A 23813-nucleotide genomic window follows, 5' to 3' on the forward strand; every position below is an offset into this window, starting at 1 on the left:
TATCTTTTGGAATTGTTGTCTTCTCCTCCATCATACTTCGTACTAACAGCGTTTCTCCCCACTCGCATTGAGGCTGAGCACGAAGAAAGCTCAGTGCTACATATGCCCTAATCGGCAGAGAGCACAGCCACATGGATGCACCCCAAACGCCCAACGCGGCAGCGGTGTGGCTGCCCTGTCTCACGATGGAGAACCTGGCTAGCAACTTACCTGAATTGGTACAGTACAGTACGTACTAGCTACCTAAAGTAAGGTCTCACTAGTGCCCGGTAGACAGGCTACACCCTTCCCGCATCAAACGCGTCTCCTCACGCATCATCACGCGTCCATTGCCCTCTCAAGATCGATTCCTTCAATTGCTTCCCCATCCCCGAAGCGAGTCGGCTCACTGCTCAACAGCCGCGACGCATCTTCTGCCGTCAGCGCCGTCGTCTCTCCCAACAATTATGTCGCAGCCTATTCTCGCCGTCGAGCGCGACGCCGCATCCCGCACAAACAAAGCTACACCGAATCTCCTGCCTTGTCGCATCCACCATAACGGCCCCGTCGACCCCGTAGCCTCATATTGGAATCCAGAGCGTGTCGATGGTAAGTCCGCGTCGTGCTGCGTCACTCCATCTACGGTCGCATGCACTGACACGATGGCTCGCTTTCAGGCACCACCGGTACAGCTTACTTCCGCGGGAGGAAACTGCAAGGAACGACAGTCCCCATCCCCAACGATTTTGAGGGCGTCGTTGTCGAGCGGAAGCAGCTAGAAGGCCCAGTCGCACCGTCAGATCCGGCGGGTCACGGGCACGGCGTCGTTGGGGATGCTGACGCCGATGCCGCCGAGGAAGGGGTCATGCGCGTTACTGCACATTTCGATGAGATAGCCGTCTGGTCACACGACGTCGCCGCCGATTCCGCGTTCGACCCCTACATCAGGAGCATTGAGGAATGGCTCCACGTATCAGAACAGGTGAATTCATCATGAACAGCAAAGGAACTCGACTGACCCCCAATCAGATTCATTCCCATTCCCAAACCGAGGTCGGGCAGCCCGCTGCCAAATAAGGATCAATGTTACACATGCGACGAGCAGTCGCGTGGTAATTCCGACATGGGGCTCTGCTTGCTGGGCCAGAAACGCAGACAACTACTTAGGAACAGGACGCCAGCACCCATTGGCATAGTCGACGCCATTGCGCGACGAGATTCGACGCTGTTTCAGTGCCTCGCTCCGGTGCCTCGCCTCGCCACCTCGAGCGGCCGACACGCGCTCAATCCAGAGCAGTACCCCTTCAGGTCTCAAATACTATGTGTTGGGGGATACAGTACCATCTTCAGTTGCCAGCGAACATAGACTTGACTGGACGACGCACCTGGGTATTAGCAAGACAAGTCTTGGCGAGAGACTGAGAAACCTGAGCCCAGGCATGAGCAAAAGCAATCAGCATAATACTCTGCCTGGAGAGGGTGAATTCTGTCGTTCAACATGTCTTGCCGGCCGCTTTGGATGCGAAAACACCCCGTTTTTACTAGAAGACGTCCTCGGCTTCGTATAGCGCCGTAGCTCGACTACCAGACTTTGGCTGCAAGCCACGAGGTTTAGAGTCGTTCTCTATATAGAACTAGGCAGCTTTCAACGACGAGACAAGCCCATGGCATATACGTACTACACAATACCGGAGAACTATAAATGGTTGTCGCGAGCCGCTGTTGTTGAAGTACCTATTTTGTGTATGAGTTGTGCACCAGCCTACTTTTTAACTGCACGAAATAATTATGCAAGTCTATGCAAGGTATTATCCCATGGCTCCCTACGTGCTTGGTTTCCGCGATTGCCCCACCGTCATGCAATCAATTAAAACGCGTGTCGCCCGACCCCTCCGGACGCGTCTAGCGCGTGTGCGACGCGTTTTCTTGCCGGGAACACTCTCCCTCGTGAGCGCCTCTAGCGACCTCAAGCCTCTGCCGCGACGGAATCGCTGCCATATTCTACCTAAGAACCTTGACATCCGCACCATTTCTTTGATAAAGTTCGTGCTCAGAGTCACTCGAGCAGACAGCATCTCAGTCTCGGATCCTTTTCCCCACAGACTCGCCCCCTGCCGGCTATTCCACAGAGCAGTCCGGTACACGAGAACAGGCAAACTCTTCAGCCATGGCTGCCTCGAGCGATGCCGGCTACATGATGTCAGATGCGCCGTCACTGGCTGCTGCCGCACAGAAACGACCGCTCGGCTTTCCCTCGTCATCATCAGCTCGCCCCAGAGGCCCGCCGTCCGAGAACCTCGGAGCCGCCAGCGACGACGAAGGAGATGGCTTTGCCGACGACCAGGTTCCGCGAAGCTCACGCGGCGCCAAAGCCGCCACTGTATCCCGCGTCGAGGACAGGATTGGCTCTCTTGTCCAAGAACACTTTGAGGCCTTCATCGAAAGGTAAGCCGCCGCTTCTCCATCGCGAAGGTTGTTTGGTCTAACCACGCTCTCACTCAGCTTCGTCGAGGACCCTCTATCATCCGGGGCGCCCCCTTCGAGCGCTGTCACAACCGACAAATATTACGTCGCTCAAATCAAAGGCATGCGCAATTACCAGCTGTCGACTTTCTATGTCGATTACCGCCATCTCGCATCTTGGGAGAATGGGAGCTTGGCGGACGGTATTATGCGCCAATACTACCGATTCCTGCCATTCCTCACTGCGGCACTTCACAACATGATCGCCAAATACGAGCCCCAATACTTTCGCGAGCATCGCCAGCCGACAGCCTCGAGTAATCTAGCGACGTCGGCTGCGAGCCAAGTCGGCTCCGGCAGCCAGAGCGAGGCGTCACACCGAAAGAACGAACACCAGCAGACAGACAAGCTCTTCTCAATCGCCTTCTACAATCTGCCCCTTGTCTCTCGTGTCCGCAGTCTCCGAGCGGCAAACATTGGTCAGCTTCTGTCCATATCTGGAACCGTCACGCGAACCTCGGAAGTGCGCCCCGAGTTGTCCTTGGCCACCTTCATGTGTGAGGCATGCCGGGCCGTCGTCCCCAATGTCGAGCAGACTTTTCGCTATACGGAACCGACGCAGTGCCCCAACGATACGTGCTCTAATCGCGTTGGGTGGCGTCTCGACATTCGTCACAGTACCTTTGTCGATTGGCAAAAGGTCCGCATTCAAGAAAACAGCTCGGAGATACCCACGGGTAGCATGCCGAGAACCCTCGATGTCATCCTGCGCGGTGAGATTGTCGATCGGGCCAAGGCAGGCGAGAAATGCATCTTCACGGGTGCTCTGATTGTCGTCCCAGACGTTAGCCAGCTCGGGCTACCGGGACTGCGACCGACCGCCATCCGAGACGATCGCGGAGCCCCTCGAGGAGCTGATGCAGGCGGAAGCGGTATCAGCGGCCTCAAGGCGCTCGGTGTTCGCGATCTAACATACCGGTTGGCGTTTCTTGCTTGCATGGTTGTAACCGACACCACGGCGACTGGGCAGTCTGCAGCCAGTGGCGCCGCCGATGTGATCAATGCTCTGACACAAAACAACGCTGCGGATGGCGCCGAGTCCGTTGAAGAGGCCCAGGCGGCTGTCCTTGCGTCGATGAACCCCTCAGAGATCGATGACCTGCGAGCCATGGTGCACGGTGACCACATCTACTCGCGCATGGTACAATCTATCGCGCCCATGGTGTACGGCCATGAGGTGGTGAAGAAGGGCATTCTCCTCCAGCTCATGTCGGGTGTGCACAAGTCGACTGCCGAGGGTATGCAGCTTCGAGGCGACATCAACATCTGCATCGTTGGCGATCCTTCTACTTCCAAGTCACAATTCCTCAAGTATGTCTGCTCATTCGCTCCTAGAGCTGTGTACACGAGTGGCAAGGCCTCCTCCGCAGCCGGTCTTACGGCCGCAGTGGTCAAGGACGAAGAGACTGGAGAGTTTACGATTGAAGCTGGAGCCCTCATGCTGGCGGACAACGGTATCTGCGCCATTGACGAATTCGACAAGATGGACATCGCCGACCAGGTCGCCATTCACGAGGCCATGGAGCAGCAGACCATCTCCATTGCCAAGGCGGGCATCCAAGCAACATTGAATGCTCGCACCAGTATTCTCGCCGCTGCCAACCCAGTAGGGGGTCGCTACAACCGCAAGTCCACGCTCCGGAGCAACATCAACATGTCCGCACCCATCATGTCCCGTTTTGATCTCTTCTTCGTCATCCTCGACGAGTGCAACGAGCAAATTGACCGCCACCTGGCGGAGCACATTGTCGGCATTCATCAGCTGCGAGACGAAGCTGTCGAGCCTGAATTCAGCACAGAGCAACTGCAGCGGTACATTCGCTTTGCCAGGACATTCCGACCTGAGTTTACCGACGAGGCCAAGGAGGTACTGGTGGAAAAATACAAGGAGCTGCGGGCCGACGACGCACAAGGTGGCGTTGGCAAGAACTCCTACCGCATTACCGTCCGACAGCTGGAGAGTATGATTCGGCTGAGTGAGGCTATTGCCAAGGTCAACTGTGTCGAGGAAATATCGCCTGAAATGGTGGTCGAAGCCTACGATTTGCTTCGTCAGAGTATCATTTCCGTTGAGCACGACGACGTGGAAGTTCTTGATGAAGAGGAGACCCAGGAGGACAGTGCCACTCTCCGGCAAGCCGCAAATGCCGCGTCTGGGAGAGATGGCGAGGGTGATTCTCCGATGGATGCTGCGCCAGGCGAAGCCTCGTCCGACGCCAGGAGAAAACACACCATCTCCTACGAGAAGTATATCAAGATGGTCAACATGTTGGTTCAGCGCATCAGCGACGACGAGAGTGGGAGCGGCGATGGGGTCGAGGGTGAAGCCCTCATCAACTGGTACTTGGAGCAGCAGGAGGATGAACTCGAGGGTGAAGATAGCTACCACGCAGAAAAGGCACTGGCAAGCATCGTGCTCAAGAAGATGGTCAAGGTATGTTTGATATCCGCCCATCACCGTGGTTGCGGCTTCGAGAAGAAAGTGGACGCGGGACTAACTCTGGCGAAAAACAGGACAACATTCTTATGGCTCTCAGAGGAGAAGGCCTCGTGGACGGAGAGGCGGCTTCGGCGACTTCTGCGGGTGTTGTCTACGTACTACATCCCAACTGCGCGGTCGAGGAGTTTTGAGGCGACACGGACGCGCGCGCACCGCGAGTGGAGCAGCAGCGGTCGGCTTCAGCCATGAGTTACGTTTGTGTATAATGAAGGATGGGTAGGGGTAGACGGGTGCTTTTTGCATGCTCGGGGACGGGACAATCTTTCACTACATGGGGGAGTGAGGAGTTGGGGAGCAAAGGTGCTGGCTACCCGCAGGTCAGCAGCAAGGGACAATATCTAGCCAACACGGCCCGTAAAAGGGAGCCGCACAAAGGATGTACTTACTGTAAGCAAAATATGAGCCCACGGGTTGGGCAGCCATCGAATTACAACAGGGTCACGTACACAGTAGCAGCCGTTGCGTTTACAATTGTAACAGGCTGTCGGTGGCGACGGATCAGGGGTTCCGTCCGTCTTCGGTTGGATTTATCGGCGGCGAAGCACAGGGGAAGCGAAGCCTATTTGGCCATTATGGAAAGCAGCAAACGTCATGAACAACACAAGAACCCGTTGTCGATGTCTGTCCTAGGCTATCATCACACCATCGTTACGGCCAAGAACACAGAACTCGACGTCTGTGAAACAAAATCAACCGCGGAAGCACTCGTCGACGCCAGATACGTCTTTGCGGACAGGCACCCGCCGCGCCTTTAAAACAAGTTGTACACGCCATCTCGAGCCTCTGCGAGACGACAAGCTCCAACGCATCCAATGCGCATAGCGCCTCCTGTTTAACCCGAGCATCGGCTACGGGGTAATGACACTGGGCCGACAATGAAGACCATTTGCGCTCGTCCCCGATAGCGTGCTGCAGTGGAACAAGCCGTAGCAGACCCATATCAAGCGGTTGTCTCCGGTCAGAAGAGTATTAAGTGGACGTCGTAGCCTGAGTCTTGGGCTGCGCTGGTGACTGCGTCGACGGGGCCGCCTGGCGGTTCCAGCTTTCGCCGCCGCGGCTTCGATGACTACCACGCGTCCCGCCGCGGCTTGTGCCGCCGCTAGACGTCGATTCTCCAGCTGTGTAGGAGCTCGAGGGCTCTCTCTTCGGGCCGCGAGAGCCACCGCCAGAGCCGCGATGCCGCGGCGCGGGTCGACCATGTCCGCCTCGATGGCCTCGAGTCGCTGAAAAAGGTATCGTAGCAATTCTCGCCTCTGTCATGCCGGGGAACTGAATCTTCACTGCATTACCGCCCCCAACCACGTCCGCGGCAAAGTAGTAGGGCTCCATGATTGATGCCTGCACCAGAAATTTCTTGGGCAGTGGTTTTGCTTGAACCACGGCAGGCTGCCACGCCGCCTCGGGGGCCACGTGCGGGAGCCGAATCTGAGGCAAAGATCCCATCTCCTGTTCCTCAAAGCACTCCTCCGCCATCGGCTTTGAGATGAGGCGCCGCTGGGCCTCGTTTTCGCCACTCACGGCTGTATTTATGTTGGGCAAAGATACAGTGGCGGAATCGGCGTGCACCACATGATCCAGCATGCTCCTACTTGCTGGATCCACCCCTATGTGTTTGGGGGGCGACGCCTTTCCTCCGTTGAGAAGGTTATTGATCCTGTCCTGCCAGGAACCTTGAGAACTGTCGCTCTCCTTGTGGGAGATATGGCCTTGCCCGAGGGTTCCTCGCGGATGGTCCTTGCCTGGCGCGCGAGCTGTCCAAACAGGCTGCCCTGGAAGCTGCGGCGCATGTGAAGTCATCATGGAGGGAGGTAGTTTCACCACTGGCTGAGGCCTGGGCAGAGAGACATGTGGATGCAATACGTCACCCTCATATGCCGGGTGTCCCTCCATGGTGGGTGGCGGCGGAGAAGGAGAGGTTGGACGTGACGACTGCACGCCAGAGCCCGCTTCCTGACGGGAGCCCTTGGTAGCAGGGAAGAACCTGGATGCCCGCGACTGAGACGGAGTACCGGACCCGGCTTGCGAGAGGATCGAACTGCCACCAGAACCTATTACTCCAGCGTTTGAAGACGGAGCCACATCCTGAATAGCAGTCTTTGCCGTGGCTCCTTTCGGCTGTGTCGCTTTCCAGGAGCCAGATCCATGAGAATGGACCTCGATTGTTCCTGTGGTTCTGCGCGTTCCGTCGCCGGGCAACTGCACGGGCCGCCAGCTGTCTTTAATGGTCGGCTGCGCATCTTCAATCGACAGGCCTTGTTCTGCTAGTTGGCGTTCTCGGCCGACCCTTTCCGCTAGGCGAGCAGCGCTCATTGACTTATCGTTCTCAGCAACCGCGGCCACCCATTTCTGGGCAAGATCCGAGTTCAGTGGGCCGTGTCGCGAGCTTGAAGAACCTATGGGTGCTTGACGCTGAGTGGGCGGACGACCTGTGCTTGGCGGAGCGATGGGAGCAGGGCCTTTGTGGCCTGGCGAAGGCGCCACAGTCGTCCCAGGAATTCGGCCCAGATCCGGGTTGAATGTTCCGTTGCCAAGGCCCCTGTCGTTGTCCGGGGAGCCCCAGACGTTGCGTGATGGCGGTGGTGCTCCCCCAGCCCACGAGGAGAACCTGTCTGGTCGAGGCCCTGAGCCCACCCACAAGTCAACACGCCTCCCGTCCTGCCCATGGGAAAAGCGTCTGGTGGCTGGCCCGGGTGGGTGGTCGCCCTTCGGAGAGAGATCCTTTTGGCTGGGGTCATGGATATCATCAGCGTTGCCAGCATTTGCCTCGACATCGAGACCGGGGCCTTGCGCAGAAGCTGACTCTGGTGCTCGGGACCCCTCCGGCTGTTCTCGCTGCTGAATATGTTTTGGTTTCAAGACCGCCTCAGCCTTTGCGCCGGCCTCCTTCTTGTCGCTCTTCTTATCTGGCAGCGGTCCCAAGGCCTCCAGCTTCTTCTGAATACGTTCTCTTCTCTCGGCCTCCTCGCGGGCTTCCTGTTCTTGACGGCGCTTCCTCGCGAGTTCCACACGCTCCCGCATTAACTTCTTCTGGTATTCAACCTCGTCGACGACCGGCTGAGCAGGCACGGATGGGACCATGTTTGGTTCGGCGGGTGGAGGCCCATCATGGGGCGCAGCAAATGTGGTACTGGGTGATGATCTGGGCACCCAACCTTGCTGGGGTTGTTGTCGGGGTTGCGCATGGCTAGCGACTGGTGAGAGAGGACTATCGCCAGAGCCTGCTAGAGACGGACGTCGAGCGCTCAAAAGCTCCGATGAAGGTTGCACGGCGCCGTCACTCCCCTTACTCAGTCTCTGAAGGAAAGATCCGCTGCCGCCACTGACATTGGAAGATCCACGACGTCGCCCAAAGGGCGCATCTTGAGAGATTCGATTGGTCTGGAACGCACTAGACGGTTCCGCTGGTTGGTCTGCCGGCTGTGGACGCTGTAGCAAGGCAGGATGTTTAGAGTGCGTGTCAGATCGCATGGAACCACGTCGGTCAAACACAGGTTCGTAGCGGCCGGAATGAGAGTTGTAGAGCTCCCTATTTCCGTGAGACCCTCCCTCTCTCCAAGATGGCCGGCCAAATTCATCAGCGGCAATCTCTTTGGTGGCACCTTTGAAGGAAGTATTCGTCTGGGTTCGTATGACTTCTGCGGCGGCTGGCGAAGCTCTTTCGATTGGTGGCAATGTGGCCCAAGGAGATTTTGCCGGGGCCGGGGGGGCTGGTGGCTTCGCGACCAAGGCCGGCTTCTCTTGCGAGGCAGGCTTCAGCACGAGGCCCTTTCCAGAGGCAAGGCTGCTGGATTTTGTCAACACTGGAGCGCTGAGCCCCATAGGAGTAGGAGACTTTGGTTTCTCCATAGGTTTCCCTTTGGAGCCAACTGATCCACTGTCAGAGACCACTGTTGCTGCTTCGTCAGGATGTGGGAGTGTGGTCTTGGTTCCGTCGCCCCAGGTGATGGCCTCCGGTGCCCAATCGTCGTCATCATCGTCAATATCCGCCCATTTGTTCTGGCCCTGAGCATCTTCTTCATTTAGGCGACTAGCCATGTGAATACCATACTTTTTGAGCTCTTCGTCTGTGAACTTCTTCGGCTCTGGCGCTAGAAATGAAAATTAGTGCCTAGCTTCGCGGAGTGTTTGGACGGTGTTCAAGGGTGTGCGTACGTCGATTCTTGTTCCAAACAACGCTTGGGTCTGGAGCAGTCGCTGGCTTCGCACCGTTCACCACGGAAGAGAATCGCGGTGTAGAATCCCGGGCGCCACTTCCAGTCTTCGCGACGAGTCGGGGGCGGGATGTCGACAGCGTTGGCAAGCCGGGCGGCGGTGTATTCGAGCTTGGCGTTGGGCGCTCACTCGTCTTTGGGGAGCCGCCGCCAGGGCTAGCCTTGGCTGCGAGGAACGTCTTGTTCACCGAGACGGCTTTGAAAGTGGCCGGTTTCCTCGCCAGAGAGCTGGTCCGACCATGGCTTTTGTCACTATCTTTCTGCCTCGCTCCGTCCGTGCGCGATGTCTCGGTATCTGAACCTCCGCTGACGCTGACATCGGCCGAGTTGGACTGCTCTTCGACGATGGTGATGCGCTTGTTCTCGATATCGTCGGCGCCGAGGGAGGGGCCGCCGTTCACATCTGATGACTCAGGAGGGACATGCTGGGCTTGATCGGCCTGCTTGATCAACAACGACTCCTCCGTTAGCATTTCTCAGTTCATTTCGCGTTCGGCATTGACGGAGAGTCCGCTTGAGCTCAGTGGCCAGGCCATGGCGTATCTAATCGCAGGCAGCCGGGTAGAAGGGCTACTCACAGGTCGGAGCTCGGGTGCGACTGGTACATCAGCGGGCTTTGCGACAGAGGACTCAGTTGCCATCATCCGGTTATCGTGGCAGGCATGCGCCGTTCGCAGTGCGATGATGACGTTGCCAGAGTCACCCTTGGACCTCTCTATTTCCAAGGCGAGCTAGGCGGCCTTCAAACGGCGACGTCGTGAATTAAGTGGCCCAAGAAGACACTGGACGTCCTCTCGTAGCACTTGCGGATATGGAGGGTGCTGTGGCAATCGTCGCAGCCCGCAGTTATCAGTCGGCAAGATCCCAGGCGGGTGAGGTGATTCGGGGGTCGTGAACTCGTCGCGGAAGCTGTCGCGCACGTCAAAACGGCGCAAGGAGTGCTCAGGCTCGCCACCAATCTATCTCTGACTCGCGGCCACTATCCCGGCCTCCCGAACAGAGGTGTCGGCTGGATGGTTTGGGTGTTGCAGGGCCCGGTCGCGATGCGTGATCGTGGGTCGGCAGTTTGGGTTGGAGGAGTGTCAAGATCAAAAGCTGGTTTGATGCGGCTGCGAATGGTGGTGAGTTGGGACAAGCGCTCTGCTTTTCGGAGCTGCAGGCGACTGGTTGCGGCATAGTGCGTGTGTGCCAGTGGGTGGGGCCCCCAGCACCTGTAACTTGAATGGACCTCGATGTTGTAAGGCGGCGGCCAGTGGTGGGCGGTGCTAGGGTGGCTCGGGCCCCCTACTGCCAGCCCGGGTGCCAGAACAGTTCAGGTTCCCATGACTGATGTGCCCACCTCCAGCTGTTGCGCTCTGGGAAGGATCGCCCAGGGCCGCGCCTCAGGCGGGTAACAAGGCACGTCTGGTAGCAGCAGTACCGTCCAGCCCGGTTACGAGTAGGCCTGGGGACCTAAGTTAGGAGGCACCTCTTACCTAGTAGTACCTGACACTGGTACGGTACTCACTACCTGGTGACTTTAGTACCTGTGTGCCCGGCAATGATTCAGCGCGCCCGCTGCTGGGTTGCATCTGGAGTCCGATGGCTGGAAGGCCCTGGACCCCACGGGACCCAACGCACCCCATTGCAGGGCTCCTCGCACGAGGGGTTCACTAGGATCGCTATGGTGCTTCGTACTCTCAACGTGGCTGTGTCCGTTTCCCCTGCAGCCACCATCGTACCATGGGCGATGATCATAGAGGCCCGTCTACATTAGACGCTTCTTGAATTTGTCTACGAGCGAGCTTCGCGCTGGATCGCCGAGTCCGCTTTCCCGTGTCATTCTCTGGACAGGAACAAGCCGCTTCCGTCTCCCGTGGCCCCGGTGCCTCTACAAGAGACAGTTCGTGGGATGCCGACCGCGACGGGGAAATGGTTCATTGCTTGGTCAAGTTCAGAACAGAAGGACATGAGCGGCCAATCCAAAACTGACCTCTAGACACGATGAGGTCTCAGGAGGAGGAGCTGCCTGTTGTCCACATGCCCATTCCCCTCATCGCCGCAGTGCCGCCAAATTGTCGCACACAAGACGAATTTTTGTGGCTACCACTAGCCCACGACTGATATTCCAATGATCCTAGAGCACGGGTGGAGTGTCGATGATTTCGATTTATGAGTACAAAGGGAATTCTCGTGGTGCGCGAGGCAGCACCATCTAGAGTCTACCTATTTACACAACTGATAGCAAGTCATCTCACATGACAGGAGCCGAATCCCCCCATCGTTTAGTGGGCGTTGTTCTTGTGATGGCCTGACGCAAGGGTCAGTTAGACTAGCACTTCTTCGCTCAAAGAAGCCGCGGGACTCACGGAGATGGTAGTAGTAGTTTTGAGCGTAGCCGATGCCAACCAGGAAGACGAGGGCGTGGATGATAGCTAAGCTTCAACGTCAGTATCAACCCGCAACATGAACACGAGAAAACACCACTCACGCTGAACGGAAGTCTTCTTGCCAAAGTACTTGGCCTGGTACCAGCCGAGAAGACCACGGGACTTGGCCTCGGGAGCGGCACCTCGAGGCAGCTTCTCGTAGAAGCTGACGACACGCTGCATTCGCAGAGCATCGGGAGCACCGCCAATCGCCTAGAACCGTGTCAATCACTTGTCCTTCATACAGCTCCAACAAGCGCTCGCTCTATGGTTCGTCGGGTCGAGGTGGCAGTCGTTTCGAGTCGGCAGTCGCATGAAGCGTGACCCATTGAGCAGCGTGACCCGACGCGGGCAAAAATCGACCGCCGCAATGACATAGACGACCGGTAGGATTGTCGAGACGTACCTTGGGGGAAGCGACCTGGATTGAGCGCAGTCAGTTTCATGCCGAGTCGCAGCGGATGAAGGGTGCGGAACGCCAGCAGAGGAGTCAATGACTTACCTTGGGGGGAATGAGCGTGGAGAGCGCCCGACGGGTGACGAAGCTCATGATGGCGGTGATTTGCAAGAAGATGCCGTGAAGACAGAGACGTGCTTTGCCCAGTCCTTCGAGTTTAGACCGACGCTCAATTGCAGGCTTTGGATGTTCAATCTGTTGACGATCAGGATGGCCGAGGGTCCTGCCGAAAAGCACTCGTCTCGGTAAAACGTCGCTCCACAACAGCCAATCAGCATACCCCACCGCAACCACGATCGGAGCACCCATTTGTCTCCCGCGAGACTTCGAACCCGCCTCTGCGCAACCCATCATCGTCAATTGTGAGACGACCACAATCGCCATGGCGTCGCTGCGAATCCAAGGAGCCGGCAAGCTGCTTCGAAGTGCCACTACGGCGCGTATAAGCCTGCCTCTGTCAGCGCGGCGTTTCCAGAGCGCGGTCACGACCACGAACACGGTTCCCAGCGTCAACCAGCCTGACTACGACGCCCCAGCAGACAAGGCGACTTCGTATGTGCAGCTGTCTCTAATGGCTTACCGAAGAGCGTTTGTGCTAAAAGCGCTACTAGAACTTTCTCTCCCGTGCCGAAGGCAGTTCAAGATGGGAGCGAGGACATCCTCCCCGCGGCCGTTATTTCTGGCGCCCCTATGGAGCTCCAGGCCCGAACGGTCCGGTGTGTACCAGCCATGGAAATCCAGCCATTGTGTCTACTGACATGATTGTAGAATCTACAAGGAAGCGAAACCCGCAACTCAATCCGGCGACTTCAGGGGGGAGCGCTGGCGAATGGATTGGGACATTCTTCCGAAAGGCCATCGATGGGAGAACCCTTTGATGGGATGGCAATCCTCCGCCGACTTCATGCAGGGGACTCATATCAACTTCAAGTCCAAGGAAGATGCTATCCACTTCGCTGAGAAGCAGGGCTATGAGTACTTTGTTCAAGAGCCAAACTCGCGCAAGTTCACGCCCAAAGCTTACGCGAACAACTTCCTTTACTCCCCCAAGAAGCTGAAGCATATCCGGACGAAATAGAACACCAAGGAGACACGGAGTCCCGCTTTTGTACATAGATTCACTAAAGAAGATGATGCAATGCTTGCCTTATTTCCATGCACTAAATGATGCGCGAGTTGCTGTGCGTGAGATGCCGCCCACGGGAACTACCTCGCCGCGTGACAGCAGAGAAAAAACCCCTTGACGACGGTGTAACAATTAATATTTGACATTGCGTCTAGTCTTGCCTCATACACTTCATAATACATTAAGAAACGCGCTGCAAACCGTCTTAATAGAACCCATGAACGCCGTGCACCCTGGCGGGAACACACCCATTGCCGGTATTTGTCGTTATCATTACGCCGCCGTCCCAAGCAAAACCCAGTCGCCAGCCCTGTCAGCCAAAAAAAAAAAACCTCCAATTGCGACGAATCGCAAGCACACTTCAGTTTGTCACCATGGGCTCATGCCCGTTTTCCGTATTGAGCAGTCGTCGGCTCTGGGTGTTTTCCGGGTCGTCACCCCTGAGTCCAATGTCCAGGGTTTCTGGAAGGTTTGAGCCTCTGTCGCGAGCAGTGCTCTCCGCCCATGCTCGCATCTTGACGAGATGGCGAATAGCGGCCTCTCGCCTCGCGGACTGTCGCTCCAGAATAGCTCGATTTACGCTGTCGGCAGCATCACGGCGAAGATCCGGATTCAGTAGAGCGGCCAATTGAGGCTCGAGGTTGTCCTGAGGGAAAAGGAGGAGGGCCATGGTTCTCTCCAGGTCCTCCAGAAATCTGGGGTTCGTTGGGGCTCGCGGCCCCAACTGCTCTGTGGCGAACTTAAGCGCTGGGCCAATATCGCCTCCCGAAGCATTACAAGACCGGATCAGCTCCACCAGCTGGAGGCGCAACAGCGAGAAATGAAGTGCTTTATCGTCATCTAGGATCTAGAAGCCAATGTCAGCGAACCCCATAAGAACAGTGCGGGTTTCACATTAGGCTGAAAGGGAGATGTGATGGAAAATCATAAATAAGTGGTGTTTCTCAGCACACGACAGTAAACTGGCGCTTTGCGTGGTGCATGTATAACTCTTGTTTTAATCATGTAGAGCAGGTCATGGGGAGGCGAGGGCCAGGGACCGCGTCTTGAGGAAGGAAGGAAAAGGGTCGTACCTGAGGGTCTAGCTCATTCAACGTCTCGATTGCAGCTTGTATGTCCCCACTATGTATGGAAGCCTGGATCTCTTGCCTGGCACGAATGGATGCGCTGTCTTGTTGGGGCTGGAGGTTCGCCTCCTTTGAAAATTTGGCTGCCGCGTTGGGGTAGCCTTCCATTGTCAAGTAGTCTAGGATGAGGGCATTGATGTCACTTTGCACCGGGTCAGCTCGAGTTGATAGAACGCAAAAAGTGCGGAGGAGTGAGGAATGGAGCAAGGGTGGTCAGGAAAGAAGAAGTGTATCGTTTTCTCCGCATGGAAAAGCTAGGAGAGATTCCCATTGATATAGCAATCATCATTTTGCCCTGGGATGGATAACGAAGGAGAAGCGCAAGTGGGAACTGCATACCTCTTGGGTGACTTGACATCCTCAACCCGCTTCTCGAAGGCATGTTTGGCAGGGGTAGCCGTGGAGGCCGTGGAAGTCTGGAGTCACAAGGAGTCAGCGGCAGCTCACATTGGACGTCACGAGGCGACCTGCACACCGTACCATGCTGTTGGTATGCGCTCCCGCAAGGAGCCGGTAGCGGCCGTATCCAACGGTGCGACAGTGGCAGCGGCGTCGACGTCGGAGAGCCTCGAGGTGCGCAGCAGCAGCCGAGGGCAGAGCCGAAAATGGGCGTTTCAGCGCATTTGCGAGCCGAGCCGTGGAACCACGAAAGCCCACGCGTGCAGAGGCAGCGACGAGGCTATAGTCGTGATGGTATGGCCCACAGAGGATGCTGTGCCGTTTCGTGGAAGCAGCGCGCAGGAAGGAGCACGTTCGGGTGGTTGGAGGTGTGGGAAGAGAGAGATGGTGGAGGAAGAGGAGCAGAACGTGGCAGCGAATTTCACTGCTGGGAGGTGGTTTGGTGTGAGTGTGTGGAGCTCCACCTGGGCACCCACCAGACGGCTCCGGGCCACAGAGCCTGGGCAGGGCTGTTCGCCTCAAGGCCGAGCTGCTGTAGCCCGTTAGCCCAAGCCGGGCAGGTCAGCCTGGTCTGCCCTCAGTTAGTACTAAGGTAAGGTCCCTTATTCAGTGGCTGCGGCGCTGTGTGCCCAGGCGGTTAGTGGGTGGACAGACCATACCTAACGGACCTCCAGGGCTCATCAGACGTGCTTGCTGCCCGCCATGCGCGACTGTCGGCTGCTGTAACGGAGCCTGGGGCCTGTCCGCCCTGTTGTGACGTGCTGTGCAGCGCTCCAGGGCTGTGCTGTGTCATGTTGTGCTCTAACAATAAGCGGGACCCGTCAGGTTCAAGCCCGGATACACGCCGGCCCTCTGCCGCCACCATTCCCAACATTACTAAGATAAGGTAGAGCTTGTGCTAGAGCTCTGCCAGGCACGAAACTGCAATTCGGAAAGAGTAAAATACAACATGCCCGTACGTCCTTCGTAGGAGCAAGATGAAGAAGGCTCCTGCTTAGGTAGGTGGGTTGGCAGCCTTGGGCACAAATCTGCGCAGGCATCACAGTGGCTGCCTCGCCCAACACCTGCACCTCCTTGGCTGTGCATGCTGGCTGGCCCTACCAGATGCTGACCGTCCGTTCATGCCGGGGCACTGCGGTTCTTGTCGATGAGGGATCCCAATATATGCAGGTAGGCTGTACATTGCACGTGTATATGTATACTGTATACGATACTATATATTTCGTACAGTGTCTGCCATCAACCACTTTTCGCTCCCTCATCCCACCACACTGGCTTCACGTACAGAGTTTGCCCTTATCGGCACTCAAATTGACGGGACGCCCACGATACGTGCAACTACTACGTACCTTGCGTACCTCACGCCGCGATGCTCTTCTTTTTGCTCGTGTGTCCGCCTTTCTGCATGGGGCGGAGCTCGTGCATCGTCTGCGATTGGTTAAGCCACGAGTTCGCGGCCACTCTGCGGGGCTGGTCTTCGGTTGTTCCTCTCTGGAGGCTGGACCCTTGCGCGCCGTGATTACCTTTGACATGTCCCTCTTCAGACTGGGGCTTCCAACGAGGTCCTGGTGCTCGTTTACACAAACATTGACCTTTGCTTGTCTTCCATCTGCGTCCTGTCACCATCTTGAACCGCGCCGCCGAGGCTGGGGCGCCTACCGAGAAAAGACGAGCAACCAATTTGTCTGCTGGAGCACTCCGCTGCCTTGGCGAACCAGACGTCAGTTCAGCTCACAGCCCTCCACTACAGCCAGGCTACAAAAGTATAACTTTTCCCTCTGATTAGAACCAGCCTTCGTTCGAAACTGTAAGCGAGTGTCAGGCCCGTGGCCGAGGCTCCTGGCGCGCTCGAGTTGGACTCACCAACGAGCCGTCCGCTGGGGCACGTGAGGATGTCTGGGCTAGAGAGCCATGTCACCGTTCAGAAGCGGGCATACTACTCTCCGCCATGGGCCGATGTCAGTATCATTGGCGTTGCAGGCAGCTCTGGTTCCGGCAAGTCGACGTTGTCTCAGGCGATCGTCAGGAAGCTTAATCTTCCCTGGGTTGTGATTCTGTCCATGGTATAGGCTACCTCGCAGGCTTGTCAGGAGGCTCTCGGAAACCCAGCTGACGTAGAATTTCCCAGGACTCATTTTACAAGACTCTGACGCCAGAGCAATCCAAGTTGGCGTTCGCCAACGAGTACGACTTCGACTCTCCTGCGGTAACGCCTCCCCAGTGGACACCACCTGGCTCCTCGCCAAGCTTCTTCCCCTGCTGACCTGAAGCCTAATCAAGGCCATCGATTTTGACATCCTAGTTGAACGTCTACGAGACCTCAAGGCAGGGTAATATTCCTTGTTCCCGTCGGATGGCGCGGTTCATCATATTCTAATGGGCGAGTTACAGGAAACGCGCAGAAATTCCAGTCTACTCTTTCGCCAAGCATCAACGCTTGGAACACACCACCTCCATCTATTCGCCGCATGTTCTGATATTGGAGGGCATTTTTGCCTTGTACGATCCAAGGGTCACGGAACTTCTTGACATGGGCGTAAGTTGTTCGAGCATGCAGGCCGATAGCTACATCTAGATTCGCAGGGTAACAGCCACGCAGATTTATTGCGAAGCGGATGCTGATACATGTCTGGCGCGAAGAAGTAAGTACTCACTTCTGGTATAGGACCATGGCAGCGTTCGCTGACTTACCTCATCAAGTTGTCCGGGACGTCCGGGAACGCGGTCGTGACATTGAGGGCTGTGTCAAGCAGTGGTTCGGCTTCGTCAAGCCAAACTTCGAAAAGGTACTCAATTACTCGACATCATACGTTCCCTCCATGGCACAAAGCTCCTCGCTGAAAGTATTGCTGACAATTCTTGTCGAATAGTACGTCGAGCCTCAGAGGAAGGTCGCCGATTTGATTGTACCACGAGGCATCGAGAATCGAGTGGCCCTGGGTAAGTCCGCTGGGGCACTCGAGTTCAGCTCTCGCGTATCCGTTGCTGACAGCGAACGCACAGACATGATGGTACAATTCATCGAGAGAAAACTTTTTGAAAAGTCAACCCATCATCGTGAAGAGCTTTCGCGACTCGAAGCAGCAAGCAAGGAGCAGCCGCTCAGCGACAGAGTGGTTGTGCTGGGGGAAACGCCGCAGCTCAAATTCATGAATACCATCCTCCAGAACATTGATACCTCTGCCGAGGACTTCATCTTCTACTTTGATCGGCTGGCGGCTCTCATCGTCGAACAGTGGGTTTTTGCGATCGATCCGCAGCTACACGCCATAGCCGCTGGCCTGCTGACAAACTGCCCAGGGCACTCAACAACGTACAATTCACAGCAACGACAATCGAAACGCCTCAGGGATACAAGTATCAGGGACTGAAGTCGAAGGGGGAAGTCAGTGCCGTAATCGTTCTCCGAGGTGGCTCGGCATTTGAGCCGGCCCTCCGGAAGACAATTCCGGACTGCCGAACGGGGCGACTTCTGATACAGTCAGACTACTCCACCGGCGAGCCCGAACTCCATTACTTGCGGTTGCCAGACGACATTCACAAGCATGAAAGCGTGCTGCTCCTAGATACCCAGATGGCAAGCGGAGGGGCCGCGCTCATGGCGGTGCAGGTTCTGGTCGATCACGGAGTGGCCCTGGAGAGGATCGTTCTGGCCACTTACTCTGCCGGACGCTTGGGGCTACACCGTCTGATGACTGTGTTCCCAGAAATCACAGTCGTGGTGTGCAACCTGCTGAGGGATCAGGAGCAGAGATGGGTTGAGAAGCGGTATTTCCGATGCTGACATGGCGGGATCGTGGGTTCCCTGACTTGACCCAGAGATGCAGCGGGCGAACATGGCTAGTCTAGCTTACCAGCATATGAGGCGTTTGCATGAATGCGAAATGTACGGGGTTGTTGTAGCTCTCGTTGCGACCGGGAACTGGAGAGCGAGCGGGAAGGTGATGATGGTACCTTTGCTCCGCGCCGGTGTGCTTGGCGCCGGTGTCGGCTTAGAATGCCGAAGACCGACTGTCGTGGCCGGCGAGCCCGGGCCCCTTGTCAACCGCCGCCACTCCCGAGCCGGGGCGCTCGCTGTGGACATGACAAGAGCGAAACGGCCCGAACTTCCTTGACCTGCAGCCCGCACAGCAGGTGCGGCAGTGGAACTGGAAACCAACTCGGTGGATCGATGCGCATCATCTCGACGTGTAGGTTTAAGGCAGAAGTGCGCACCTAATGCCTACACTTGGAGCTTCGTACCTGGTTATTTGTACTGACCTACCTAGTATCTAGTGCCCGCTGATACAGCAGCCCCATCCAAAGCACACGTACTTCGTAGGACCTGGACAGTGGCGATAAGGAGGCACTACGAAGAAGAGGCATCCATGGCCGAAGGTTGGGCAAGGGCCAAACCACACCCGCTTTTCGCGACTTGGACGGTTCACGGATCGGTCGGAGCCTCCAGCTCTAATGACTGTGCCAACTAATCTAGCGAGCACTCCGCAGGTCCTACTAGTAAGGTACTGCCCGAGTTAGGTGGAGGTAGTACGGACCCGTACAGGTACGGGCAGTGGAGGCAATTGGAACTGCAGTACGGGCGGTTTAGTGCCTCTATCCAAGGCAGCCTGGGTAGCTGCCGGGCAGGCTCCAAGGCACAGCGCCTTCGCCGGTCACTGCGGGCGCTAGCCTAAAGGAACCTCCAGGTCTCCACCCCACTGGACCGGCGGGCCTGGCTGGCTGGACATTCGCCAGTGAGGTGTGCCAGGTGCACTACAAGCCTATGACGCCACAGGCGTCGGCGGTTCGGTCCCTGCCAGTCCGCGCTCGCGTCCTGATCAACTCTCTTCACCACCAGGCAGGTCGTCCAGCCTCACGCTCGTTTCTCCCTTTCCTCACCATTGTTGCGTCTCTGCAAGCTCGGGTACGGGAGCGCACACAAGCCTTTGATCACACCTCCGCACCGCTCGACCCGCGCAGCGCGTCTGGGCATGTCGTTGCGGCGAGTCGCATCGCTGAGCTAGCTCTTCCAAACCCCCCCCCCCCCGTGTCTCCCGCGCGACACACATGCAGCGTGCCATGCGCCCGCCAACGGGGTCAGTCTCGGCGGTGGTGCTACGCCTCGCTGCGAAGAACCGGCCACAAGCCCGCAGCTGTCTCTTCGATGCCTTGCGATATGGTCCGCCCGCTCAGGCTCGCGCAATATCCAGGCTGCCAAGACCGGCAGGGAGCCGCTCGCCGCCCACGCTCTTCGGCCGCCAAACCCGCGCCATCTTCTCAGGCAAGCCGCTGCCGCAAGCCAACTCCTGGATCCTCAATTTCTGCTACAGGGCCGCCGCCTGGGTTGGCATCTCCATTACCGTCGTTGGCGTCGGTGTCCTTGGCTTCTTTCTCTACGACGCTAGCACCTACAAGGAGCATGCCACCCAGAGCGATATTGACGTCTCCCAGCTGGCGCTCCAGCCACGCCGCGGCGGACCAAAGAACCTGCCAATTGCCGAGGTCTTCATCGACGACGACGACTGCGACGAGAAGAAGCGCACCAAGAACAAGCCCAAGCTCGTCGTACTCGGTGGCGGCTGGGGCGGTGTTGCTCTGCTCAAGGAGCTGAACCCCGATGACTATCACGTCACGGTCATCTCCCCAACCAACTACTTCCTCTTCACACCCATGCTACCCTCGGCCACGGTAGGGACACTCGAGCTTCGTTCTCTTGTCGAGCCCATTCGCCGCATCCTAAGTCGTGTTCACGGACACTTTGTCCGCGCCAAGGCAGAAGACATCAGCTTCTCCGACAAGCTCATCGAGGTATCCCAATTAGACCACAAGGGCAACGAAGTGCGCTTCTACGTGCCCTACGACAAGCTTGTGATTGCCGTCGGCTCAGTCACCAACCCGCATGGAGTCAAGGGACTCGAAAACGCGTTTTTCCTCAAGGACATCGACGACGCCCGCAAGATCCGCAACAAGGTCATACACAACCTCGAGCTCGCATGTCTCCCAACCACGCCCGACGATGAGCGCCGCCGTCTCCTTTCCTTTGTCATAAGCGGAGGTGGCCCCACGGGCGTTGAGTTTGCCGCCGAGTTGTATGACCTGCTCAACGAAGATCTGACCCGCCATTTCCCGCGCTTGCTGAGAAACGAGATCTCTGTCCATCTCATCCAGAGTCGGAGTCATATCCTCAACACGTATGACGAGACCGTATCAAAGTATGCCGAGGAGCGCTTTGCTCGCGACCAAGTGGGAGTCCTCACCAACTCGAGGGTGAAGGAGGTGCAGCCTGACAAGATCATTTTCACGCAAAAGCAAGAGGATGGAAGCCTCGTCACCAAGGAACTGCCAATTGGCTTCTGCTTGTGGTCTACCGGTGTCTCGCCCACTGCTCTTGGCCAGAAGCTGTCGCGCAAGCTTGGGGATTTCCAGACGAACCGTCACGCCCTAGAGACAGACACCCACTTACGCCTAAATGGCACTCCGCTGGGCGATGTCTACGCCATTGGGGATTGCTCCACGGTTCAGAACAATGTCGCTGATCATATCATCACCTTTTTGCGGGCTCTCGCCTGGAAGCGAGGCAAGGATCCAGAGACTCTGCAGCTACACTTCAGTGACTGGCGTCAGGTCGCTCAAGACGTCAAGAAGCGTTTTCCTCAAGCCATCAACCATTTAAAGCGCCTGGACAAGCTTTTCGCCGAGTTCGACAAGGATCAGTCTGGCACGCTTGACTTCGGCGAGCTGCGCGAGCTGTTGAAGCAGATCGACAGCAAGCTGACGTCCCTGCCAGCCACGGCACAGCGAGCTCACCAGCAAGGGCATTACTTGGCGCAGAAGTTCAACAAGCTGGCCCGCCTGTCGGAAGGCCTGTCCGCCAACGACATCCGCGAGGGTGACGTGGATGCGGCAGTGTACAAGGCATTCGAGTACCACCATTTGGGTAGCTTGGCATACATTGGGAACTCTGCCGTGTTCGACCTCGGCGAGGGATGGAGCGTGGCTGGCGGTCTTTGGGCAGTGTACGCCTGGCGGTCCGTCTACTTTGCGCAGAGCGTGAGCTTCCGGACCCGGTCGCTGATGGCCATGGACTGGGCTAAGAGAGGCCTGTTTGGACGAGGTAAGTGGCGAGGCACAAGTCGCATTGAAGCCATCCGAGAAGAAACGTGTCTGGCTAACCTTTGGCGCAGATTTGATGAGCTTCTGAGCACGCATTTGTGGGCTGGACCCGATGGGAACATAGAATCATGAAAGACCCAGCTGCTTGACGGCGAGCAGACATGATTGCTGGGTGTTGTACTTGCGACGATATACTAGATGCACGGTACTGTAGCGCGAGTTCACGGCCCCAAATACAGATCAACAGAACAGAGGGTGGGCGACCGATCTCAGCCGCTTGTCTCTCATGTTTCCAGGAACAACGCCAGCTATGAACTGAGCCACTATAATACGAAATCCTTGTGTGTCCACTTCTCCGTGAGCTTCCTCCTTGCCTGCTTCTTGAAAGGAATGTGTCTGCGGCTCTCCACCTTGCCCCTCACGAGCATGCTCCTGTATCGGTCCTTGAGCAGGTTGCCCTCTGGTTTCAGCAACCGCAGCGATTCTTGCAGCTCGTCCGGAAGAACCAACTCCAGGTCCTTCTCAGGAAGCTTGAATTTGCCGAGCTGTCTCCTTCGCAGCTTATCGTCCGTGACCTCGCCCGCCGAATCCGAGTCTTCAGCCAAAGCGAGAGCCCTTTGTTGCTCGCGCTCCGCGACCTCTTCGGCGATCGCCTTGATGCGCTGCTCTTGCACCCGGCGCTCTTTCATCGCGGCTTTGTGTTTGGCCAGGCGCTCCTCCTCCTTTCTTCGCTTGATGCGATTCCGCTGGGCTTGTGTCTTGCGCTTGGGCTGCTTCTGCGCCGGCTTGTCGTCGTCGACACCGCTTTGAAAGCCCTCCCACTCCGAATCTTCTTCCCATTCCGACATGTTGGCGCGTTCCTCGGCGGCTTCGGCCTCCGCAGCAGAACGAGCAGCCGCTTCTTGCCTCACTCGTTCGGCTTCCTCTGCCTCGAGCCGCTTCTTCTCGGCTTCTATAGCCTTGGCGCTCTCCTCGGCGAGCCGGTTTTCGTAGTCTGTGAAAGCAGGGTTGTAGCTATACCCTCCGCTCGGGGCTTGCACGGCTGGGACATGCTTGCCCGTGGCAGTCAAGGACAGTGGTGCTTGCTTGATCGACTTGGGGGGCTTAGCCACTTGCTTCTCAGGCAGAAAATCGTAGGCTGTCTCGGCCACGACATCTGAGGGCGCGTCCCAGATGTCAAACGTGGCGTCCTTGGCCACAACGGTAGTTTCGTGCTGCCCGTCGGCAACCCTTCGGAGGCGGGCGAGCTCCTTGTGTGGCACCCAGTCGGTGCGTTGCCGCTTCGTAGGCAGCAAGCCGTCAGTGGTTTTGTCTCCGGCTCGTTTGCGCATCGGCACAGCCGGAACTGCAGAGCGCCTTGCAATGATTTCGTCGGCCTTGAGCAGTTTCTTGCCATGCTTAGTCTTGTCGTTTTCCTTGGTGCCTCGGGCGACATCGATGGTAAAGAGTTCCGACGAAGGCTTCTCCTTGATGACACCGCTGCCAGATATGTGAGCAAAGACGCTTGCGCAGTGAAGACACCAATCGCCAATCGAAGTAGGCTTACCCGCGAATGACCTCCTTGTTTAGTTCCTCGAGACCCTGTTGGACGTCGGTCACATCGACATTCTTCCTCCACGCCTTCTTGCCTTTTCGGGACGGCTGGCTGTGCTGTTTAGGCGCGTCCCCAGAGCCCGAGGAGGGCCCCTTTATGACTGGCATGGTTTAGAATGCGCGACCGTGGACGCGGAGACGGTCCTGCAAATGAGATAAGGAGAACTCTTGCAGCAGGTGAAATGGGAAGCGCAGAGAGGGAACAAGCAGGCGAAGTCTTGCACACGGGGACGGTGAGGGTAACCAATTTTTTAGTGGGGCGCAGACTTGCCGCCAGAGGGGTCCCAGCCAAGGCCAGACCGTAAAGAACGGAGGCGGAAGCGCAGATAAAAACGGTGGGACGGCCAACCCGCCTCTTATCACCACGTGCGGCCTCGGGCATTGACGCACGTACCTGC

General features: G+C 57.1%; 9 protein-coding genes across 10 annotated transcripts; 5 read left to right on the top strand and 4 right to left on the bottom strand.

Moving 5' to 3' along the window:
- Window positions 1–446: 446 nt before the first annotated feature.
- JDV02_006496 (uncharacterized protein) lies at window positions 447–1056 on the top strand (the record flags this gene model as incomplete). Its single annotated transcript, XM_047987897.1, has 3 exons — window positions 447–588; window positions 657–961; window positions 1009–1056. The coding sequence occupies 3 exons, from the start codon at window positions 447–449 to the stop codon at window positions 1054–1056; spliced, it is 495 nt and encodes a 164-aa protein (XP_047843887.1).
- Window positions 1057–1911: 855 nt separating this feature from the next.
- On the top strand, window positions 1912–5438 carry MCM6 (DNA helicase). Its single transcript, XM_047987898.1, has 3 exons — window positions 1912–2424; window positions 2482–4936; window positions 5017–5438. Exons 1-3 carry the CDS (start codon window positions 2147–2149, stop codon window positions 5131–5133), a joined length of 2850 nt encoding a protein of 949 aa, XP_047843888.1. The 5' UTR covers window positions 1912–2146; the 3' UTR covers window positions 5134–5438.
- A 151-nt stretch (window positions 5439–5589) lies between these two features.
- Window positions 5590–10300, bottom strand: JDV02_006498 (uncharacterized protein). Its single transcript, XM_047987899.1, has 3 exons — window positions 9792–10300; window positions 9155–9656; window positions 5590–9090 (listed from the first exon to the last, which is right to left on the bottom strand). Exons 1-3 carry the CDS (start codon window positions 9855–9857, stop codon window positions 5972–5974), a joined length of 3687 nt encoding a protein of 1228 aa, XP_047843889.1. The 5' UTR covers window positions 9858–10300; the 3' UTR covers window positions 5590–5971.
- A 716-nt stretch (window positions 10301–11016) lies between these two features.
- On the bottom strand, window positions 11017–12267 carry ATP17 (ATP synthase f chain, mitochondrial precursor). Its single transcript, XM_047987900.1, has 5 exons — window positions 12124–12267; window positions 12028–12042; window positions 11684–11834; window positions 11562–11627; window positions 11017–11503 (listed from the first exon to the last, which is right to left on the bottom strand). Exons 1-5 carry the CDS (start codon window positions 12169–12171, stop codon window positions 11478–11480), a joined length of 306 nt encoding a protein of 101 aa, XP_047843890.1. The 5' UTR covers window positions 12172–12267; the 3' UTR covers window positions 11017–11477.
- Window positions 12268–12316: 49 nt separating this feature from the next.
- Window positions 12317–13237, top strand: NdufS4 (ndufs4 NADH dehydrogenase Fe-S protein subunit). The gene is made up of 3 exons (XM_047987901.1): window positions 12317–12630; window positions 12690–12794; window positions 12847–13237. Exons 1-3 carry the CDS (start codon window positions 12461–12463, stop codon window positions 13154–13156), a joined length of 585 nt encoding a protein of 194 aa, XP_047843891.1. The 5' UTR covers window positions 12317–12460; the 3' UTR covers window positions 13157–13237.
- JDV02_006501 (uncharacterized protein) lies at window positions 13232–15133 on the bottom strand. The gene is made up of 4 exons (XM_047987902.1): window positions 14812–15133; window positions 14671–14747; window positions 14278–14473; window positions 13232–14051 (listed from the first exon to the last, which is right to left on the bottom strand). The coding sequence occupies exons 1-4, from the start codon at window positions 14812–14814 to the stop codon at window positions 13566–13568; spliced, it is 762 nt and encodes a 253-aa protein (XP_047843892.1). The 5' UTR covers window positions 14815–15133; the 3' UTR covers window positions 13232–13565.
- Window positions 15134–15981: 848 nt separating this feature from the next.
- URK1 (Uridine/cytidine kinase) lies at window positions 15982–18672 on the top strand. Of its 2 annotated transcripts, none has more exons than XM_047987904.1 (9): window positions 15982–16793; window positions 16859–16936; window positions 17011–17060; window positions 17122–17266; window positions 17330–17372; window positions 17431–17516; window positions 17601–17670; window positions 17734–17965; window positions 18031–18672. In XM_047987904.1, exons 1-9 carry the CDS (start codon window positions 16623–16625, stop codon window positions 18512–18514), a joined length of 1359 nt encoding a protein of 452 aa, XP_047843894.1. In that variant the 5' UTR covers window positions 15982–16622; the 3' UTR covers window positions 18515–18672. The 2 variants fall into 2 exon arrangements, with proteins under 2 accessions (XP_047843894.1, XP_047843893.1); XM_047987903.1 differs by having other exon boundaries at window positions 15982–16450; window positions 16517–16793; window positions 17734–18672.
- Window positions 18673–19548: 876 nt separating this feature from the next.
- JDV02_006503 (uncharacterized protein) lies at window positions 19549–22172 on the top strand. Its single transcript, XM_047987905.1, has 2 exons — window positions 19549–21823; window positions 21894–22172. The coding sequence occupies exons 1-2, from the start codon at window positions 19777–19779 to the stop codon at window positions 21908–21910; spliced, it is 2064 nt and encodes a 687-aa protein (XP_047843895.1). The 5' UTR covers window positions 19549–19776; the 3' UTR covers window positions 21911–22172.
- On the bottom strand, window positions 22093–23725 carry JDV02_006504 (uncharacterized protein). The gene is made up of 2 exons (XM_047987906.1): window positions 23369–23725; window positions 22093–23301 (listed from the first exon to the last, which is right to left on the bottom strand). The coding sequence occupies exons 1-2, from the start codon at window positions 23521–23523 to the stop codon at window positions 22146–22148; spliced, it is 1311 nt and encodes a 436-aa protein (XP_047843896.1). The 5' UTR covers window positions 23524–23725; the 3' UTR covers window positions 22093–22145.
- Window positions 23726–23813: the final 88 nt, after the last annotated feature.

Source organism: Purpureocillium takamizusanense, chromosome 6 (assembly GCF_022605165.1).
Source record: "Purpureocillium takamizusanense chromosome 6, complete sequence".
Lineage (NCBI taxonomy): Eukaryota > Fungi > Ascomycota > Sordariomycetes > Hypocreales > Ophiocordycipitaceae > Purpureocillium > Purpureocillium takamizusanense.

What these genes read in the sequence shown, in the direction of transcription:
- JDV02_006503 (XM_047987905.1), top strand. Translation starts at nt 19,777, where the DNA reads ATGCAGCGTGCCATGCGCCCGCCAACGGGGTCAGTCTCGGCGGTGGTG.
- URK1 (XM_047987904.1), top strand. Translation starts at nt 16,623, where the DNA reads ATGTCTGGGCTAGAGAGCCATGTCACCGTTCAGAAGCGGGCATACTAC. An exon ending in TCAAGCCAAACTTCGAAAAG is followed by an intron (nt 17,517 to 17,600) that starts GTACTCAATTAC and finishes CTTGTCGAATAG; the next exon opens with TACGTCGAGCCTCAGAGGAA. An exon ending in CGAGAATCGAGTGGCCCTGG is followed by an intron (nt 17,671 to 17,733) that starts GTAAGTCCGCTG and finishes GCGAACGCACAG; the next exon opens with ACATGATGGTACAATTCATC.
- JDV02_006501 (XM_047987902.1), bottom strand. An exon ending in GATGTCAAGTCACCCAAGAG is followed by an intron (nt 14,474 to 14,670) that starts GTATGCAGTTCC and finishes CCCGGTGCAAAG; the next exon opens with TGACATCAATGCCCTCATCC. An exon ending in TGAATGAGCTAGACCCTCAG is followed by an intron (nt 14,052 to 14,277) that starts GTACGACCCTTT and finishes ATTGGCTTCTAG; the next exon opens with ATCCTAGATGACGATAAAGC.
- JDV02_006504 (XM_047987906.1), bottom strand. Translation starts at nt 23,523, where the DNA reads ATGCCAGTCATAAAGGGGCCCTCCTCGGGCTCTGGGGACGCGCCTAAA. An exon ending in AACAAGGAGGTCATTCGCGG is followed by an intron (nt 23,302 to 23,368) that starts GTAAGCCTACTT and finishes CATATCTGGCAG; the next exon opens with CGGTGTCATCAAGGAGAAGC.
- NdufS4 (XM_047987901.1), top strand. Translation starts at nt 12,461, where the DNA reads ATGGCGTCGCTGCGAATCCAAGGAGCCGGCAAGCTGCTTCGAAGTGCC. An exon ending in CCAGCAGACAAGGCGACTTC is followed by an intron (nt 12,631 to 12,689) that starts GTATGTGCAGCT and finishes AAGCGCTACTAG; the next exon opens with AACTTTCTCTCCCGTGCCGA. An exon ending in CTCCAGGCCCGAACGGTCCG is followed by an intron (nt 12,795 to 12,846) that starts GTGTGTACCAGC and finishes ACATGATTGTAG; the next exon opens with AATCTACAAGGAAGCGAAAC.
- ATP17 (XM_047987900.1), bottom strand. Translation starts at nt 12,171, where the DNA reads ATGAGCTTCGTCACCCGTCGGGCGCTCTCCACGCTCATTCCCCCCAAG. An exon ending in CAAGAAGACTTCCGTTCAGC is followed by an intron (nt 11,628 to 11,683) that starts GTGAGTGGTGTT and finishes GTTGAAGCTTAG; the next exon opens with CTATCATCCACGCCCTCGTC. An exon ending in AAACTACTACTACCATCTCC is followed by an intron (nt 11,504 to 11,561) that starts GTGAGTCCCGCG and finishes CCCTTGCGTCAG; the next exon opens with GCCATCACAAGAACAACGCC.
- JDV02_006498 (XM_047987899.1), bottom strand. Translation starts at nt 9,857, where the DNA reads ATGATGGCAACTGAGTCCTCTGTCGCAAAGCCCGCTGATGTACCAGTC. An exon ending in TCGCACCCGAGCTCCGACCT is followed by an intron (nt 9,657 to 9,791) that starts GTGAGTAGCCCT and finishes TTGTTGATCAAG; the next exon opens with CAGGCCGATCAAGCCCAGCA. An exon ending in TGTTTGGAACAAGAATCGAC is followed by an intron (nt 9,091 to 9,154) that starts GTACGCACACCC and finishes TTTCATTTCTAG; the next exon opens with CGCCAGAGCCGAAGAAGTTC.
- MCM6 (XM_047987898.1), top strand. Translation starts at nt 2,147, where the DNA reads ATGGCTGCCTCGAGCGATGCCGGCTACATGATGTCAGATGCGCCGTCA. An exon ending in TTTGAGGCCTTCATCGAAAG is followed by an intron (nt 2,425 to 2,481) that starts GTAAGCCGCCGC and finishes GCTCTCACTCAG; the next exon opens with CTTCGTCGAGGACCCTCTAT. An exon ending in TGCTCAAGAAGATGGTCAAG is followed by an intron (nt 4,937 to 5,016) that starts GTATGTTTGATA and finishes GGCGAAAAACAG; the next exon opens with GACAACATTCTTATGGCTCT.